A 20,128-nucleotide genomic window follows, 5' to 3' on the forward strand; every position below is an offset into this window, starting at 1 on the left:
GGGCGGCAGCTGAGGCGCACACGCGGGGCGGGGCCGCCCCGCCCCTCCCGGGGTCATTTGGCCCGCCCACCTCCGCGCCGGGTTTTTAAAGGAGCCGCGCCGCCCGAGGAGGAGATACTTCGGCAGTTTTTTTTTTGCTTTTTCAGGGTTTTGTTGCGGTTCGGGGGTCTATAACGGTGCTTTTTTTGGGGGCTGAAAGTGCAGGTTGAGGGAAAGGGGAAGTGTTCTTGTCTCTCCCTGCCCCGCTGGGCGTCTCTTACCAGTGGCTGAGGGGGCTGCTCCCGCCCTGGGCCTGGGGGTTCCTCCTCACCCGTCCTGCCTCACAGGGAGGTCGGGCCCTGTCCCACCATGGAGAAATATGAGGTGCTGCCCGAAGGGTTGGGCCCTGTCTGGTGGGAAGGGGGTGGCTGCAGCCTTGTGGGTGGTGTCAGTGACCCTGGGGGGGGGGTACACGGCTGTAGGGAGGGCTTTGTGGCCTAGGGGAGGGGGTGTAGGTACCCCTGGGGGTAGTATATGGCCATGGGGAGGGAGGGTAAGCGGCCCTGGGGGGTGTGTGGCCTTGGAGAGGGTGTAAGTGACCCTGAGGAAGGGACCTGCATGGTCCCAGGGAGGGAAGCGCTGGGGTGTGGACGGCCCTGGGGAGATGGGGGTGTTGTGCTTAGCAGGGGGGAAATGAGGGGGAAAGTTCTGGAAGGGAGGGGAAGGCCAAGGCCTGTGTGCCTCTTGAGAGTTGGGGTGTGGGTGGGGGTGCCTGTGGTCCTGCTACAGGGACCTGGAGGTGTGTGCTGCGTGGAGGGTGTCTGTGGGAAAGTGGTTTGGAGGGGCTTGCTGCCTTGGTGGTTTTACCGCTTGCAGTTGAGCAAGTGCGTTAGTGTCTCTCCTCTGCTCCGCAGGTGCTGGAGCAGCTCCAGCCTGGGGTGCTGGGCACTATGCTGGTAGTTGAATTGAAAACCGAAACGGGTGCGGAGAAGAAATGTGTAATAAAGCAGGTGAGAAAGTGGTTGCTAGGAAAACAAGAGTCCATTGGCATGTTTGTCATCTCCATGGACCTTTCTGATGGCCACAGAGACAAACACGTTGGGCAGCTTGGCCTGGGTAAGAGTAGGCTTACATCTTACTGTGCTGCTGTTTTGGAAATTGGAAAATTCAGATCAGTTTACAAGAATATTGAGGTTAAAAATGGGAGAAGGGGAGCAGCCTATTTAGGTCCATCCAGTGTGTTTTCACCTTAGCTTACTGCTACTTTGACAATGCAGGAGAAGGACTGGCTGGCTGTCACACTCGCTTAAAGCTCTCTTTCTGGCCATCTCCCAACAAGAAGACTGCTCCAAACATTAGCGATTGGAGTTATTGAAAATTTATGCCAATTCATACACAATTTGCAGTTCCAGTCATCTTGGCAAGATTGGTCTGGCTTAAAGTTCGCCTGTCTCTATATTACAATCTCATCCTTGTCTTTTGTTTGGTGCAGGTTGAATGCATTGAGGAAAAGCAAGCAAATGAGGCCTTGAAGGAGGTATCAGTGCAGTTCTTCTTTACTACTTCACTTACAAAGACCAAAGTCTTAACAGAGCAAAGTCTTTTATCTACAAGGATTAACTAAGTAAATAGTCAAGATGTAAATCAGGTAGGACTATCTGAGGGCTGTTCTCCCTGCCCTCTGCTTGTGCTCAGGCCAGGATTTTGTATTAATTGTTCCTACATTTGAATATGTAAATTCAAATGGACAGCTGTTCTCAGAGGATAGTCCCTTTTCAGGGTTCATATTTGTTTTGTGCTGAAGACAAAGAGCAAAGCTCATCCTTTTGGCCTTTAAGCTGAAGGAGAACTTTGGTATGTTTATAGTTTATTATTAAGAACTCAATTTGTAGTTAACATAATTCATTATATGTTAATTTCTCAGAGTTGGACATTTTTTGATGTGAATGGTTTGATTGGTTTTCTTCCTTTGTTGTACTCTTTTTGTGCAAACTTGTTTCAATGCCTCAAGTAAGAAGCAACATCAGAAATAGTATTAAAATTTCAAAATTTGTTTCAACAAAATATGTGAAGTAGCTCATAATGGATTAGTCTCACAGTGTCCAGTATGCATGACATCTGTAGTTGAAAATGATGAGACTACATGCCAGTACAGATGCTTCATCCTACTCAAGGGAGGTGACCTCTTTATGTACTGAGGCTGGTTTTACTGATAAAGTTTGATCCAATTTTTCTGCTGAGGTACGTGTTTATTGAAATAAATGCAGTTGTCCCAGCTGGGAGTGTGGTTCTCGGTTCTTCTGTTGTGTCTGCACATACACAAACACAACTATAGGAGAATAAGTTGAATTATTTTTACCTTTCACATCATCAGTAAATTTGTTGCAGTAATTGTTAGAGCCTTACATGGAAACCAGCTTCAAGGAGATAAGCATCTCAGTAGTGTTGTTGTATTTTCTGTGGTTCAAGCTTGCACAGGGGTTACTGGAAATAATGGCTATGTGGGGAAAAATCATCTTGACTTTCATATTCTAAGATGTGTTTTCAGGTTTGTATATTAGGAACTGATGAAGGGAGTTGTTTACATATCATCTCCCTAAGGATCAGTTTATATCCTTGAATCTCACAAGGCTGTTAGAGCATTATATTGAGTAGAATCTTAGAAATATTTTCCTTAACTTGGCATTTGCACATACTAATATACAATAGAGCTTGCAAATTGAAAGGATTTGATCAGACATGTAACATGAATGAGTCAGGAACTGGCTTAGGATATTATTTAAGGTCATGTTCGGTGGGAAGGACTGTGTAGCCACAGAAAGTGCTCTCTGTATTTTTTTATTATTATTATATATTTTTATCAATTTATCATTATTTTATTTATTTTATTTTTATCATAATTATTATTTTTTATTTATTTTTGATTTTATATTTGTTTTTATATATGCAGGCAAGGGCTTTGCTTAAACTTCATCATTCAAACATCTGTGCTTACAAGGAATTGTTTGTGACTTGGGATAATGAGGTGAGAATGAAATAGGATTGGCTAAACTGGAACACATGGTTAATGTTGTAGGCATGTAAGCATTTTTGCAGGTTTAAATTTGGGGTTATTGGTGTGAGATGCTAAAAAAGGTTATATGATTTGAAACAAGCCTGCTTTCTTAACTCCTGAATAAACATGCTGAAAAGCTGTGAAGATGTCTGGAGTCCATGGCAGTATTGCACACTGACTCAGAGATTCTGATGTGAATCAGTGTGCAATTCTGATTTTCATGCCTGCATGAAAACCCTTTTATAAGAGACTATAGAAAACTGAAAGCCCTGACTTTTTTATTTGCAGGTTTTATTCAGTGCTCAGGCAAAATCTGTGCTGATTTTGTGGATGTATATTTGACTTGAATTGTCGCATATGGCTTCAGATAAGATGCTTGATAGTGTTTTGTTTTAAGAAAAAACAAACCAAACATGCTGTATTTTTAATAAAAGAAAGTAAATAGTCTCCTCTGTGAGAGATTAATCATCTTAGAACACCTTGGTATTGGTGAACATCACACCCACCAGTTTGGCCAAGTGGTTGGTTTTATCTTTCTTCCTGAATATGTTATTACCTGTGAACAATTAGACAATTTTGGTGTAATGTTTTCTTGCAGATATCATCTCTGTTCCTTTGTCTGGTAATGCAGCACTCAGGCCAAGGAGATCTTTCATCTGTAATCAAGGAAAAAAGGCAGAAGTCAGAAAAAATAGCGGACATGGTAAAAAGTACAGAAGAGGCATCTGGTTAAACTGTCAGAGTCTCACTTCTTTTTATATCTCCCTCTGTATTCCCTCTTTCTCAAAGTCCTCCCCAAAATCTTCAAAGCGCAGTGTTTTGCTGAAGGGTGTTTTTGGAAGCTGTCTTCCAAAGGATATTTGGAAGTTACTCTGTTACACTTTCATGTATATTCCCTTCAACAGGTGATTGTGAAGTTCCTGGGGCAGATGGTGGATGCTTTGTTTTATATACACAAACAAAGTATTTTCCACAGGTAAGTAGAAATCTTGTACTCTTTGTCTGATAGGTCACTGTTCTTTGCAGTGACTGTTGGTTCAGCACGGCTGTTCAGAGGTAGTGAATTTTACTGTTCCAAAAGGGGAAGAAGGAGGTAGAAATTCCGGACTTCATATGTAGATTAGTTTTCTGTGACTTCTGAAGTTGTCTTGTTTCATGAGTTTTGTCTAATATTATCCATTTGAGCCAGGTGTTCTCTCCATTTGGGTTTTTTTTTGAATGTGCTAAAATTCTAATATTAATTTTAACGTTAGAATATTGACCATTTCTTTTAATGCTTACACTTTGGTGGCTGTGATGGATGGGGTATACTTTGTGTATCTAAAGTAAGAGACAGTCGTTGTATTCCATGTTCAGATAAATTTGTGTCACAAATTTTAAAGCATTTCACAATAAAAGAGGAAAATAATTGTATTTCAGTTGATTATCATTTGTATATTTAAAAAAACCAAACACACAAAACAACACCCCCCCCCAACCACACACTACTAACAACCTCCTGCACGCCCCCAAAAGCCCTAAACCTGATGTGTAAAGATGCTGGGAACCTGTAGTTATATATCATTAGACTCTAATTTTACAGGCTGACAGAAAATATTTGTGTTGCAGAAATCTCAAGCCATCAAACATACTTGTGACTGGTGAAGCATCCTTCATGCTTAGCGACTTCAGTACAGAAACACTTATGACAGATGAGATGAAATGGAAAATAAGAGTGGAAGAAAGTAGATACTTGTTTTACTTTTTTTTCTACTTTATTTTTAAAAGATTCAGTTATGGTGGATATTTTTAGTCCTCAGAGGAAAATCAGCGAAAGAGGAAAAAAAAATCTTCCCTCCCCTTTCTCCACATTATACTATTTGTCTTCTAACATATGAATACGATATTCATAGGCAGTTGCCTGCAGCATTAATTCTGTTCACAATTGAAAACTATAGATAAGTCTGTGAGTCTCAGAACCCTGCAACAGATACAGTTGGAATACTTTTTAGCTTGATACATACACAGTAACATCTTAGAAAATTGTTCATTAGTTATAGTGTGGTTTTTTGTGGCATATCACCAGTAAAAATTGTCTAATCTCTGCAGAATATCTCTAAATTATTTTTAGATATAAAACAATTACTTGCAGTTCACACATGTGCAAGTAAAAACTGTGTATAGTACAATGTCAGCAACATTACTGTATGATTCTTATTTTAACAGATAGCAAGTATTGGATGGCTCCAGAAACATTTGTTTTTTCTTTTACTGAGAAATCTGACATCTGGTCTCTAGGTTGTATTCTACTTGACATGACGACCTGCTTTGTTCTGAATGTATGTAATAATGTTTCATTATAGATTTAAAATGTCATGGGCCCACGGGGATATCTGTAAACAAGGATGTGAAAGCTCTTCTGATACTATACCCTTTACAGGCAGAAGAGATAACTTCATTACTGCAGGATATTAGACAGGATACCAGCCGTCTTGAGGGAGTTCTGACATTAATGCAAAACGGAGAGAACAGCTCTTTGCCTTTATTTCCAATTTTATTTATGATGCTACAGATTGAGCCCAGCATGAGACCCACAGCAAAGTGAGTTCTGGGTGCTTTCCCTTTATTTTTTTGTCCTAAACCCCCCCTACCTTCACAAAGACGGGAATGTTAGCTACTGTTTGAAAGAAATTGAGTCAAAGTTGCTGATCTTACTGCTTTGACACATTGAGTTATTAAAAAAGTCAAAGACTTGGTGTTCATTCAGAAGTGAGCATTCTGATATGCATAGGTGTCCTTTTTTGAGGCATTGCACTATAAAATCATGTTATACGCAATTTTACTTGAAGCCTAAGCATGGCTTGCTCAGCGTAAGCTCTTTCATTAGCTGTTTTGAAGTAAATTGTTTTAAGTTCTGTCAAAAATAATCCAGTCTTCAAAGAAGTAGTATTAACTTTTTATATCAAAATGAAACAAAGCCTGTAGAAATTTTTTTGTAACTTACCAGTTCTAACTTACTGGTACTGCTTTTGTGTCTCAATTCTAGGGATCTGGCTGATGTTCCATTTATTAGGGAATGCCTGACTGTTGCTGGTGCCTCTTCAGTAAAACTGAAAAAGTCTTTGCCTCCCAAAATAATAGATGTGCTTCTTGAGGGAGGAATCACAAGTGTTCTAGGTAATAAGGAAAATAAGATTAGTGTAATGGTGATTTTTTCAGGAAATAAATCCATGTGTTCTCCAGTCAGCATGCATTCTACTTGAAAATGAATTATTGGACATTCATTTTACTTGAAATAAAATGGGATGCTATTTGGAAGAAGGATCACTGTACAGCCTTCTCTATAACTTCATAAGATTACCAGCCATGCCTACTGCACAAGTTAAATGGGATCAAGATTATTCCTCAGAAAACTGGGGAGCCCCACTTTTTTGTCTGCATTCTAACATGTTTGCCAATTTATGCCAACAAAGGATCTGCTCCATTATTTTCCTTTTAAGTAAGGAAGATATTATCTTAATCTGAAAAGGCTATTGGAATAATGCATTTAAAGCCCCTATCCCTGCTCTGATTTAATATTCCAACAAGTCCCCAAAATATATAATGCCAAATACACAGATTATACAGGTGAACCATAACGCTTTGTAATATTTAAATGTTTGATGTGTTGGGGAAAAGTTTTTCTCTCTTCAACAATCACAAACTACATTATTTTCATTTATATGAATTCACATCTTGCACAAAATAGAGAAAACCTGAGTCCTTTTTATAAGTGTTTGTATCAAATGGTTAGAAGAATTTTCTTGGTTTATGTAGATTTCATGCAGGCTTTCTGGGATATAGAAGAAGTACAGGCTAAAGCCATTCAGCACCTTGCCAGCTTTATAAGAGATAAAAGTGGTAAGGCACTATTTTATTAATTTATTTATTCTGCTCTTTCCTTATGTTTTGAGACAATAGGAAGAGGAAAAGATTTCTCATGACAATAAATGAGAATGAAATTGCTTTCTTCCTATTTCTCATTTTTTGGAATGTACTGGAATAGGCCACTAGTTGATGTGATTGTATTGGTACTTGTTTTGTAAATGCTTTTGTTGAACAGCAGAGGTGTTTTACTGGATAAGGAAAACGGACACTGGAAAAAAAACTTAATGATATTTTAATTGGCAACTAAGGTGAATTGGCAAACTGACATTTGAGGAAGGTAATTCATATCAGCGTTGGGGCAACTTGGGGGTAATGCCTAGGGCTGTAAGACTGATAGAGCAAAAGGAAGCTACATGTGTCTAGTAAAGCTGTGTGAGTGAAGACTGTATATTTTCTCCCAGCGTCTGCACATTTTTCAGATTAATGTCAGATCAAGATTAATATTTTCAAAGCACCATGTTACCTCAGTTATAAAATGCAGTGGTATTTGATAGTGATAGCATTTTAATGCTGGCATTGGCTTATGATGTTAAAACACAGGGGTGTTCATATCTGTAATTGATAAGGAAAAAGAATAATACATTTTTTTTTCCTTAGAGTTACCTGTACCTTCAACTCTGTTACTGAAGAAATCTTTACTCAGTAATACAGGAGGCTTTGGTTATAAATAACAGAATGAATGGACCTTCATGATTCTCATTCAATCCTATTGACAGCAATACAAGGCTGTGCCACATCTGACTGACTTGTTTGGCACTTCTGCACCATGGCTTGCCATGAGTGATGCTCACATCTTTGAAGGTGCTCAAAATGGATTCCAGTTTTTTGTCAACATTTTATCATGTATTTATGGATACACTGAATAGCTGTATTAGCTATTTCAAAAACTCAAAGTCTTCCTAGAATTAGGAAACCTGATGAAATACTTTCCTCCACAGGTTCTGAAAAGTATGGTTTTGGGCTCATGCACAATGTTCTACCCCACAACTTGCTACATGACTGGTGAACAATGCCAGTGTGACTTAATGAGGAACGTGCTGGCTACATTTAACTTGCATAGCCTTGCAGCTGTGTTTAATAAGAGTCATATCCCACAGAGCCTACAAAATTCACTCTGTATTGTTCCATCTGTAGTTGCACTTTCTTCTCTTTAAGAATGTTGTTCTGCTGTATCACATTGTCCATAGGGACTCAAATTTATTTGAAACTGGAACTTTTGTGTTTTGGAGTATAGATACCCACTGAGCATTCTAAACTGTGTAACTGAATGTTGTCTCAAACAATTTCTTTACCCCACAGCCTTGCCCTATCTGCGAACGTTCACAGAATTGATCACTTTTGCCATGAAGACTCATGTAGATTCTCTCAAGTTACAAGTAGATGGTTGCAGTTTATTGCTTGAAATTCTTAGTCAAGGTACAGTTACAAGACTTCCAGCTTATTCTGGTTAATACAGCCTATCTCTTGTAAAGTTAGATGTAGCAGATAAGGTTTAAAATGGATTCAGTAATGATTTTAGGGGATGAATTTAAAGTAATAGAGGAATTTAACCAGCCTTAATAAGAGTCTGGATTCTTATGGACTTTCTTCAGGCCTGGCATATATGAATTCTGTGTTAGTCTTAATTTTAATACAGGCTACTGATATTAGGCTGCTAAGTTTGTTTTCATGTTATATACTAGCGTGCATAAATAAGAGACTCTCAGTGTTCTGGTATTTGAATTTCAAACCATAAAAGTGTTTTTTGGTCTCTTGTGTGGTCCCTGCTGTCACTTTCTTGGCAAGTCACCCCAATAACACCTGATAATGATACAAGCTTGAAAATAGTAAGAATTGTGTTTCAAAAAAGAAAATTTAAAGTAACTTCTGGATATGTTATGTGAAAAAAATGCTGTTAATTGAATGTTTTACTGTTGCTGACAGCAGGGGGTTCAGACTTCATTCAAAGCCACTGAAATCTTTGTTCTGTTCAAATGTTTACTTTTGACAACTCTAGAACAGGATGTGGTGATGGCCCTGGATGAGAATGTGACCAGCTCTCTGTTAGACACAGTGAGAAAATACTCTGAAAATGAAGAGTTACTTTCATTGGTCTGCACATTGTTGATGATGATTTCAGCCAGTGGTGGGTCACCTTGTTCATTTTTGGTGAATAGTCTTATGTTTTGACTTTTATAATCTAATCCAAGATATAAAGCAGAACTCATGATTTCATCGAGAGATGTAGGTATTAGTTTAATAGTAGTACTATTGGTAAGATTGACTAGATATGGGTAAAATAACACTCCTGAAAGTGTAAGATACACTGCTGAGGCTTCAGGTACTTACAGAATTGTATCTATTAGAGTGGTCCTGTATTTCATCTTGTTTTGGAAACAAGTACAAGCTATGCAAATCGTAGTGCTTGGGAAAATGGGGGCATAGAACCTGGATTCTATTTTTGGCTGTGCCATGGTGAATTGAAGCCATTCTACCTAATTTCTCTACTTTGGTTTTTCTCCTGAGGTTGTAATTGCTAAATATTTATAGTATTTTTTACTTGTTTTCAGTGTCAGTTAAACAGTCATCAGAACACTGTTTTTTATAAATGGTTACAGAGGACTTAGCAGCAAGGCGATAATTAAAAAAAAAAAAAATTATGTACAAAGTGTCCTGTACAAATAAACTTACCATCTAAGACCAAACTATTTTTATACAGTGTTTCCTAATTCTGAAGCTGAGGTAGCTTGAATTGCTACATTGCAAACATTTGAAAAATAGTCATTTTTACCCTCTTGGTTCCTTTTCTGCTCTGTAAATTTCAGATCTGTATGGAAAAGGGATGGCCAAACATCCATTTGAAAGGGTCACTTGTGTTAAACACTATGCTTAAGCACATCTTGTTAAAGAATTTGGTCTGTTCTCTTGCTTTCTTTTGTTCAGCTGATGGTATCATGTTACTAGTTTGTTATCACTGTTTAAATATGGTTAGTAGCGCGCTCTGTTGTGAGGACCGTGAGTGGGACAAAAATACCAGAATCTATAGAATTTTTTTCTGTGTTTTCAGAAGTTGCTGCAGAGAATCTAAGGAAAGTTGGAGTAATTCCAGACCTTCTGTCAATTTTAAGAAATTTTCTTCATAATGAAAAGATCTGCCTCTCTTGCTGTGGAGTTCTCTGGAGCTTGGCTGTGAGTGGTAAGCAGAACACAGCAAGTATTGTGCCTAGACTCATGTGATATGACTGAAAGGCAGCAGATATTGTGCCTAATTGAGTTCAGACATTCCTGTTGCTGGGACTGGATTTTTCTTCTTTCTCCCATTCTGGAGAGATGTCTCCACAGCACTACTAGAATAACTTTAAGTGATCCAGACTTAAATGGGAGAAAACTAAAAACTAATGCAGACTTTTTAGCAACCCTTTTTGTGATAAGGTGTCAAAGTCAAATTTTTACTGTTTGGGCCAAGATATGGCTTGTGAACAGACTGTCAGAAATGAAAGGGTACACACAGTTTCTGGTTTGTCAGTCATGGTTTTGCTCTGCTCTTAGCAGAGGGAGTGCAGTGCAAACAGCATATTAGATTAGTTATCAGAATAGCGTTTGGAATTAATAGCATCTTATTTCTTTGCATTGCACTTCTCTTGGCAGCACTGGGCTGAATCTTGAGTTGCACATCTAGAGACTTGCTTTTCCGAAAGAAATGTGATTGGCAAGGTGGCAAGCATACTCTTCCCATTGCCTTGGAACTAAACCAGCATCATCCCACAGTGTTGGAGAGCCATGGGTGATTGCTTGAGCTGACCCCTTCTTAGGAGACCGCACTGGGAGTTTTTTTAGGAGATTCGTTTCTGTGATATGTTCTTGTATAGGTCTGTGGTGTTCTCATCATCAAGGAATGCTGAAAGCACAGAATGTTCGCAATTGCACTTGGTGTGTTTTATTCCCTCTGTGCAACAAACCACCCATTTATGTGACCAGCTCAATATCCATCCTGCAGACCGTATTCTGTCAAAAAGGTGGTTATTTTTGGAGGTCTCTTGCTGTGATCCCCATGTATAATTTAAATGGCAAAGAAAACTATTTCATGGAGAAGTTTCTGCAATAAACATTACTGTTTATTAGTCCTGTAAAATTTGATTTGGTTTTGTACATTTTGGGTTCCTTTCCTCTGCTGTTGTCCATGCTAAAATAATGTTGCATTACTCCAATGCCATCACCCTTGAAGGTTTTACTGATATAATTTGACATACAATGTGCTTATGATATTATTACTTGATTAAATAACTGCTTGATGCATTTGCTTTTTGTTATGGTAATTCAGAGAATAATGTAGACCAAGCATTGCTGAAAAGTGCTGTGCCTGTTACCTCTGCGGTCCTTCAAGAGCACCTCCAGAACGGAAGAGTTACGGAGTCTGCTTGCTCGGCTCTGTGGGCATTGTCACTCCAAGGTGTGTTTTCCCAGCCTTCTTGTCCCTTGTGCATGGAAAAGGCTGGCATGCAGAACGCTGTCAGTGGTGATCCCTGAAATACAGGCTGCTTGGCCTTAGCAGGCTCTGCAGATGGCAGCAGAGTTAGGAATTTGCATCGTCTCTTAACCAGTCTTCCCTGCACTTGCTCTCTAACACTCCCTAATGAAGCTATTTTTGATGAGCTGTAGCAATTATATAACTAGATACTGCTAATGGTTACTGTAATGATGGGCAGCTACAGCAACCCATGTTGTGCAGAGCATTCTCTCTGGCTTATTTCTTGAGACCAAGAATCCCATTTGTGTTACTCCTTTGAACACAGTGTTAGTGTTGTGCAGCATGGGCTGGGAGGTTTGTTTTTATGCCATTTGCTTTGTAGATTGGGAACAGTATTTCAGATTAAAAAATAAAATGCATATCTCTCTCATTATCATGTGCACTAAGAAACGCATCCTTGCAGTACTACTCTGTCTTATTTCTTTCTCATGCAAGAGTATTGCCATATGTTTACCTACCGCCTGGAGCTTATGCCATCGTTCCACTAGGAAGAGCTGAGTAAAACACCATAAGCAATCTTGTTTCTAGTACGCACCAGCAGAATAGGTTGAGTATTCAGGACTCTCTATTCCTTTTGGCTTGGAGAATGAAAGGGCATCTTGACATAGAGGATGTATCAGAAAATTCTCCTAAACCCCTAGATCAACTCATGATAAGACTTTATTAGGCCTTTTTTACTGCAATACAGGTTTTCACTTGCTTTCTTTGTAACTTACTGCATGATTAAGAAGTCATTTCAGAAACAGGAGGCAGAAGTTGGAATGATGATGAGTCTTGTTTTAAAGGCTTTTGAGTATATTGAAGTTTAGGGGGTTTGTTTGTGGGTTTTTTGTTTGTTTTAAAGGTTGCTTAACTGAAAATGAGTATGAGCCCACAACAGCGCTTCTTCTGGATGTGCTCAGGACGAACCCAGAAAGACCAGTGCTGGTGAAGAATGCCTGCCTGGCATTAGCAAGCCTGCTAAGGCTATCTGGTAACATTCAGCAATTCTTTTTTTTTTTTTTTTTTAATTAACTGCAGATCAGCTCAGAAGTGGATGTTTCTGTATAGTTCAAAGTGGGATTGGGATTGACATCTGCTCTCCTGAGTTAATCTTTTCTTGCAGGACTGGTAGAGCAAATAGTGAAACTGGAGGTGTCAATTTTTTTCTTCCCATGGACCTAGCATGCATGTATGAGAAGTATTAGATCAGCACAATCTGATCTATTAGTAACTTCAGAGTGTTTTGTTATTTATTTTATGATGAAGTTGTTTGAGCTCTACCCTTTTACACAGTTAAATCAATGTGAAAACAATAAACATTAAAATAGCTTCTGCCATGTGTGACAGTGTCAGCTGCATATATGGTTTTCTACTTGTTGCCCAAATATTCTTCAGAATAGCTTTTAGGAAGACTGAAAGTAATGGGCACGACTTCCTGGAAAAATATTACACGTGTGCTAGATGCAGCAGGGGTTGGAAAGCAGATAATGCAGTCTGTAGCTACCGATTTGCCGAGCAGTGTTTGTCTCCCTTTCAGAAATATCAGCTTTGAGATTTATAACGGATTCAAAAGGCAGTGGAATAAACGTGATCAAAGATGCCTATCACCTTCACTTTGATGATCTTGAAGTGGTGGAAAGTATCTGTATGCTGACTAACGAGATGGTTCAGTATGGTGAGACGGTGGTGTTACTTGTAGAGTCTCTTCCTCTCCCCCACCCCCAAAAGGTAGCAAAGAATACCGTAACAGTAGCTGCTCAGGGACATGTTAGTTGCTCTCAGGGAAGACTGTGTCAGAGACGATAAATTGGAACTGAGAGTTCATCCCACTTGTTCTTGAATAAATGCCACTCTGATGTTATAATGTTTTAACTTCATCTTATCTTGCCTTCTCTTTGTGTAGATCTGTCGCTCTCTCTGGTCTCCTTTAGCTCCTGGTGAAACTATTGGCAGCTGTAACTGTAAATTACCCTGTTCATTTACAGATGAAGTTGTGCTAGATCTACTGTCCCAGAAAATGGAAGAACTGCTGTCTGAAATAAAATTCCGTTTTACATCTCGCCTGGTATGTAGAAGTCGCTGTGATAATAAAGGGTGTATGCTTAGTATATTACTTCTGGTTATGGATTTTATCATTCTGAAATAGCTGGAATTATATAGTGCAGCAAATTCACAGAATTATGTATATATGGGTTGAAGAGTAAGTTTGTAAGAATACTTCCTAACTACTGGAAACAGGTAGTTGGAAGTTTTTTTCTTTGCTTTATGCTGTAATTTTTTAAAACTGTTCTGGTCTCTTGCAACATTGCATTGCATTAATTTACTACATTCTTCACAACAAAACAGGCTAAAGTTTACAGGAATAAAGCGTAAGTATATTACATCCAATTATTTTTGCTTTATAAGTAACATCCTTAAAAAAACCAACCCCTAAACAACAAAACAAACCCTTGTGACAGTTTGCTGGAAGATTTAACTTACATTAAATTCCAACAAGTAGTCATACTGAAAAAATATAACTTGAAACACCAGCAACAGCAGTTATCCAAGCTATTTAATGTGTTACAGTAGTATTTCCTTTGCAATGGCTTGCTGTCAAGAAACCAGTAATTACAAGGTTTTTTTCATTAAGCCAATAAAACTGGTTAGTCTTATAACTTTGCTCTTTTTAGTTATGCATTTAGCCTACTTACATAATTTGTCTCAAAGATAGTTACACACAAACTTGTTCTCCAGTGTCTCCTGCAGGCATTGCCTCTACCAATTTAATGGACGCTGCAGTTACAAGGTAGTGCAGAAAAAGAATCACAAAAGAGAAGAAAGCTCCCTCTTCTGTTGTAAATGTAATTTGTTCCCTGTGTTCCCTGTTGACAGACAAGATCAGAACACTCTCATTCTGGCAATACAGTGTGCGACATGCAACTGCTAAATCTCTGAAACCCATTCCTTGTCACCTTCCAGTATCTGTGTAGATTATTTAAATCACAGCATTAGTATTCAGTCTGGCAATTACAGTTGCTTTGGATTTTGTAGAATTAGACCCCACACATGTTTAAAACACCACTCACTTTAAAGACCTATGTTAGACACAGTGTTTTTATTAATAAAGGAATATAAAAATAAGTGAAACAACAAGGTAATCTTGTTTTGACAATTCTCACATTTCTCTCCAGGAGATAATGACCCTTGTGGATGCAACGCTTTTGAAACTGCAGAAGTGAAAGAAAACCTTTTTGTATAAGAACAAGACTTGTACACTTCTGGCTCAAATATAAAAGCTTGGATGCTCCAGAAATATTTTAAAAGATTTTTCTCACCAGAAAGATTAATATTGGGCCATTAATAATATATAAACAGTTATCTATTCTGTTGATTTAGGTACCACAACTGAGAGACTAACAGCAATAATTAAGAATTCACCTTACTTTGTAGAATTTAAAATACTTGAAATAAAGATTTTAGTCTTGGGAGTTTCAGCAAAGCAACAACAGTTTCTTCCTTCATCTATCGTAATTAAAAAACACTTTTTTTTAACTTATTCAGTCCTTTGCAGAAATTGAACTGATGAAGTACTTCACAAATGCAGGCATTTGTTACAAGTATTGTTTAAACACAGTAGTAGACATTAGGCATAAGTACCATCCAGAAAGGAGATACTAGCAGTATTCTGATATGGCAGCATTCATGTACCAGGTTAGGAAGTATTGTCTTTTGATTGATTTTATGAAGTAGCTGCTGTCAGTTCTGAGTTATCTCTGAATTTGCGCTGGAATGTGACATGAAACCAGCAGATGCTGCAGATAAACACCATTCAAGTTTTACAATTTTTGTTGTTAGATTTGTTGTTAGATTTGTTCTTAACAGCAGCTTCCCATTTCTTTTTCTCCAAGGTATAGAGTCTCATAGCTGCTTGTGCATCCTGAATCTAAAACAGAACAAACAGGAGGCTTAATGAAACATAGTTGACATGGTTTAAGAACGTTATTATTAATAAGCTGCTAAATCTTCCATCATTTTAATACATCCTTTCAAGTAACATTTCATAGTTTCTTTCTAGATTTAGGTTCTGTGGCTAGTGGAAGGGATGAATATGTATTCAGAATGCATGGCCCACCACAAGGCTATGCACTTGCTCTTTCTCATCGTGACTTGGAAAGCCATAATGAAAAAATACTCTTGATACAGTATCTTGGAGATACCCTCACAATTTGCCCTGCTTTTGCAGTCCATTCCTCTACTGTATCCTCCTGTCCACTGAAAGAAAGGAACGAACTGCTGCCATTCAGTAGTAGGCGCTCACACTATTTTATCCAACCTGCCATAGTACAACAGTGCAGAATGCTGCTTTTAAGGTAAGCAGTTGATACCTGAGAATTACTTTTTTCCTCGGGGATCTTAAAATAACAAGAATTAATATTTAAATAAAATACAGTTGACTGTGCAAAAGAAGTTAAGGAAATAATCCAAGTGGTAGGAGACATGTAACAGTAAGTAAGCAAGCTTAGATGGCAATCTTACTGCATGCTGGTGTCCAAGCAGAGCTTGCTAAGTTTCATTGAGAGGCTAAAATGAAGCCCCAGCATTCTGGAATGAACTTAGATCCTAGAGCTAACGTGTAGTACCTTGTTGATCTACCCAAAAATGTATGTTCTGATGAGATACATACCGAGCAGTGCTCTGACGTCTGCACTTGAACATTTAGCAGTCTCTCACAGAGCAGTTTCAATGATGGCCGCGCATTCTAGAAATAGAAAAGATAGACTCATGCTGTCTCACACTACTTGAAATATAGATATGTGTATACATATAAAAATACTAGTTTAAGTGTATTCCTCAGTAAAGTATAGCACATCTCAGCTTCTACTGGTGAACTGGCAAGAAGAATTCATGAATTATGAGAATTATGGATGCGCTGCTGAAAGGATTTTATGTGTATTAACATAACCCTAAGATTTACGTTTGGGGTGCTTTTTTGTGAAAAAGAAAACCTGAGTATAGAGTTACGAAACTTAAAATACCTCCCTATAATCTGAACCTTTACTCCTGCAGTCTAAGCAGAAACTTGAAGCCATCTATTTTTTTTACATCCCTATGGAAACAATACCATTGAGGAGACAAGTCTTACTGTAAGTAGAACTGTAGCATCTTATTTAGCTATCCAGAAGAGCATTATGAAGACCATGCAACTGCTAAAGAATGGGAAAGCCAATGAATTTTGTGCACAGGTGTTACTGGCAATGTTTGTACTGAACTAACTTATTGATATATTTCAAACACTAAGCATTCAACTAGACTAGCATTTTCAAGCAACAAAAAGCAGGCATCCCTGTTTCAGGAAAGGAGGAACAGGGTCAGGTGGGGACAAGTGTAGGAGTGAGCTACCAGCTGGGAGTCAGCAGCTCAAGAGTCAGTTTCTTACCTTGACTCTCTGTCTGAAAGGCTTGTATCTCTGTGTGTCACGTATCTTCTTCTGAGGATGATCAAGAAATAGGACCTAAAAGAAATTACATTTCCAGTCCAAAGCGTGCTGTTGCATGAAACTTTGTACAGCTGCATGTACAGCTTCTGCTGTTTCCCTCCATCCATTATAAGAGAGAGTTCAAAACCATGAATGGACAAGACCACAATGATCCAGACTCTGGCTGGATTCAAGAACCACAGTTCTACTTAGCATGGGAAACAGAACTGAATCTGGAGGGACCACCTGTGCAGACTACCTGCAGTGCTGGTACAGCAGGACATAAGATACCTGTCTCTGGTAACGATGACCAGACTGCTGAGCTTTGGGTACTAAGGAAAGCATGCAAACAGTTTTTTCATCATTATATTTCTTTCCTGGCTCTTCAGTAAGCAGATCAGTGCTATTAGCCACAGAGTTTGGAAGCTGGAGAACTTTAGTAGGCAAGTGACTAGGGCTATAATTGGTGCAGCATGACATGACAAGAAACTGAGATAACAGTGATAAAGCTGTAGTTCCTAGGAGTTTAGGTATGTGCATCTGATCCAGAAAGATGTATTAGAAATTTAATAGATCTTAAATTTTTGGAGCCTTGTCTTCAAAATAACAAATGTGCAGCCATTTACCTTTAGATCATTGCGTAAAGCGTGTCCAACTAAAATCCTTCCATTCAAGATGTCGGCGACCTCCTTCTGAACTGTTTTAAAATCTTCACCTAAAAATACCACATAATGAAAGGCTTTCCATTAGATGCATAAGACAACTAAGCAAGCTACAGTTAAAACATTGCATCTTTTTTGTGAAGGCAATTGTATCTTTGGGACTGTAGTTACACAAATTTGTACAGTACCCTAAATCCTCTGCTTGTTAGAAGAGCATAGAGAATTCAAGAAAGAGTGTAGCACTAAAAGGAAATAAGCTTCCTATTATTGCCATACCATAATCCACAAGTTAACTTCTAGGGCATTAGTGACCACTCTGTAAAAAGTACTTCTTCCCACAATTTTTCTTAGCATTCAGACTACATTTTGTTTTCCATTTCCCAAAATAGGTCTAAAACTTTTCCAAGCTCAGCCAATGAGGCTTCTGTGATAGCCTGTTAAATTTTCCCTCCTTAAAGAACATTTTTTGGGAAAAAAACTCCTACCTGTATTTATATTCTCAGGGCGTATGCCACTAACAGCTGTTCTGTAATCAGTCACCTCTTCTGTAGGCTTGACATACTTGTCATAAACACACTTTCCAAATTGGTTCACTATGGACACTCGAGCCACAATACTGTCTTCACCCTTGGGTCCCACTCCCACCATCTCACAGTCCATGGCTACTGCTCGTGTCAGCCTAAACGACAGAAGGACAGCTTGGTGACACCTCTGTTACAGGGACCACATAGTGGAGTTTACAAGGTTCACACGTTGATACGAACGGGGAAAACTCAACAGTTGTCTGTTAGCAGACTCAGGGAGATGTCAGCTTACGCTGTGCACCTGCAAATCAGTTATTAGAATATAATCTTGATGCCTCTGCTGCCATCCTTCCCGCTAGAATGCCACTCACCCTTCAGAAGCCTTTTCTTTAACCAGCACCTGCTCCACAGACTGTTTGGATTGGCCCGTTTCGAGTCCCAGATTTCTTCTAGCAATTTTTGCTGCTTCAGGTCCTATTGCGGCTTCAATATCTTTTGGGTCAACATCATCAAACCAGATTTCAGCCCTGGTAAGTACAGATTAATTACATTTAACGGTCTTAAAGCAGTCTTGCATTTTTGTAGTGTAGAAGAAGCATATTTATTTTTTAAATCAAGAAATTAGCTCTGTGAAAATCAGTCTAGTACTGTGACCTATGCAGGTTTGTTGCTATATCTGAGGAGAAGGGGCAGCGTGCATCTTATTTCTCCCAAAACTTAGTCTGGAAGAGTGCAGCTGTTTTGAATGTACTGCTCCGTGCTCCTTATGTACACATCCCAAAAGAGATATTCACATACTTGTATGATGTCTGAAGTACTCACTCTTTGGGTTGCTGCTCCACATGTTCTTCAGCTTTCCTCCTCTTATGTTTTATATCATCTTTCTCCTTTAAAATATTGCCGTTTTTCTTTTTTTCTTTGCAGCCTTTTCCATCGCTTTTGGTGCCATTTAAATTCGTATCCCTTGCAACCCTCTTGGATTTTGGCTTAGCCAAAGGAGGATTGTCTTTAGCAGAACCACTGTCCGTTTTATTTGTGGATTTGGCCTTTACCACATTCCCGTTCCCATTGATGGCTGGAACTTCTTGGCTCTTTCCCGCTTTGAGTGGATGCTTCTTTTTGGTGTCTGTTTGACACGTAGAGATGGACTCATTGGAGTTCTTGGCCTTTTGTTTCAGTACCTAAAACGACAGAAAAAAAAAAAAAAGGAAAAAAGGATTGATTCTGTCCCTCCGTTTCTGACCCTGCCATCGTTCCGAGGTCTCCAGGCATTCTGCCTGAGTGCCAGCTGAGGCCCTGCACTCTCTAAACGGCTCTAGGGGCATTACCTCCAACGGGACACCCCGCATCCCTGCCCGCAGCACTTTAGTTAGTGACAAAAAGATGATTTTGTTTGTTTGTTTGCTTTTAATTACTACACACAAAGTGCAACTGCAGTCAAAAAATCACGGCGTGGCCCCGGCCGGCTTCCCCATCCCAGACCCCCGGGGCATGGCGAATCCCCCCCTCCCGGTCCCCCCTCACCTCCTGCAGCGCCTTCCAGTTGGAGGAGAACTCCCGGGGGCTGCGGGGGGGAGCTGCCCCCGCCGCCATGTCGGGCCCTTTCGGCCCGGCCCCCGTCGCCGTTTCCCCGCCGCCTCGCCAGACCTTCTTCCTCCTCCTCCTCCTCCTCCTCCTGCCCTTCCCGCGGGCCGCGGCGCTCGGCTCGGGCTCCGCGGGGCTCTGCTTCGCCATGCCGCCGGGGCGGGGGGGGGGGGGAACCAGTCCCAAACGGGCCGGGGCTACCGCTTCACCGCCACGCCGGGAGCGGGACCGCGCAGCGCCGCACCGGCCCGGCGGGGAACGTCGACCCGTTCTTCGGTTCCGGGCTGCGGGGCCCGCCGGGCGTGCGAGGCCGCGGCCTAGCCCCGGTGAGGGCCCGGCGGCCGGTGTGGGTTTAGGCCGGTGTCGCGGCGGAGGCGTGGGGCCTGTCAGGGTGGAGGTTGAACGACACGGAGCCCCTCGTCCCCCCCGCCTAATCGCCCCGTGTATGTTTGGCCGCTAAGACTGGCTCCG

At 40.0% G+C, this 20,128-nt stretch overlaps 2 protein-coding genes across 9 annotated transcripts; one reads left to right on the plus strand and one right to left on the minus strand.

Annotated features, from left to right (window-relative positions):
• The first annotated feature begins 86 nt into the window (after positions 1–86).
• Positions 87–14,767, plus strand: STKLD1 (serine/threonine kinase like domain containing 1). 8 transcript variants are annotated; one of them, XM_069770850.1, is made up of 19 exons: positions 87–363; positions 894–989; positions 1,472–1,516; positions 2,930–3,004; positions 3,633–3,737; positions 3,940–4,010; positions 4,643–4,758; positions 5,240–5,352; positions 5,454–5,614; positions 6,060–6,190; positions 6,830–6,913; positions 8,240–8,356; positions 8,937–9,065; positions 9,987–10,115; positions 11,241–11,369; positions 12,292–12,420; positions 12,967–13,104; positions 13,361–13,494; positions 14,603–14,767. In XM_069770850.1, the coding sequence occupies exons 1-19, from the start codon at positions 349–351 to the stop codon at positions 14,648–14,650; spliced, it is 1,965 nt and encodes a 654-aa protein (XP_069626951.1). In that variant the 5' UTR covers positions 87–348; the 3' UTR covers positions 14,651–14,767. The 8 variants fall into 8 exon arrangements, with proteins under 8 accessions (XP_069626951.1, XP_069626953.1, XP_069626954.1 ...); XM_069770852.1 differs by having other exon boundaries at positions 13,415–13,494; positions 14,603–14,751; XM_069770853.1 differs by lacking the exon at positions 12,967–13,104.
• Positions 14,512–19,998, minus strand: REXO4 (REX4 homolog, 3'-5' exonuclease). Its single transcript, XM_069770858.1, has 8 exons — positions 19,598–19,998; positions 18,896–19,254; positions 18,445–18,600; positions 18,035–18,228; positions 17,514–17,602; positions 16,849–16,923; positions 16,096–16,170; positions 14,512–15,354 (listed from the first exon to the last, which is right to left on the minus strand). Exons 1-8 carry the CDS (start codon positions 19,805–19,807, stop codon positions 15,241–15,243), a joined length of 1,272 nt encoding a protein of 423 aa, XP_069626959.1. The 5' UTR covers positions 19,808–19,998; the 3' UTR covers positions 14,512–15,240.
• Between the last annotated feature and the right edge of the window lie 130 nt (positions 19,999–20,128).

This window comes from Haliaeetus albicilla, chromosome 26 (assembly GCF_947461875.1).
Source record: "Haliaeetus albicilla chromosome 26, bHalAlb1.1, whole genome shotgun sequence".
Taxonomy (NCBI): domain Eukaryota; kingdom Metazoa; phylum Chordata; class Aves; order Accipitriformes; family Accipitridae; genus Haliaeetus; species Haliaeetus albicilla.

Bases quoted from the DNA above. Each gene is read 5' to 3' on its own strand.
- STKLD1 (XM_069770850.1), top strand. The intron at 1,517-2,929 runs GTATCAGTGCAG...TTATATATGCAG, and splicing joins CAAATGAGGCCTTGAAGGAG to GCAAGGGCTTTGCTTAAACT. The intron at 8,357-8,936 runs GTACAGTTACAA...TGACAACTCTAG, and splicing joins GCTTGAAATTCTTAGTCAAG to AACAGGATGTGGTGATGGCC.
- REXO4 (XM_069770858.1), bottom strand. From the start codon at position 19,807: ATGGCGAAGCAGAGCCCCGCGGAGCCCGAGCCGAGCGCCGCGGCCCGC. The intron at 18,229-18,444 runs GTGAGTGGCATT...TCTGTCGTTTAG, and splicing joins AAAGAAAAGGCTTCTGAAGG to GCTGACACGAGCAGTAGCCA. The intron at 15,355-16,095 runs GTATGTATCTCA...GTTCTGTTTTAG, and splicing joins AGACGTCAGAGCACTGCTCG to ATTCAGGATGCACAAGCAGC.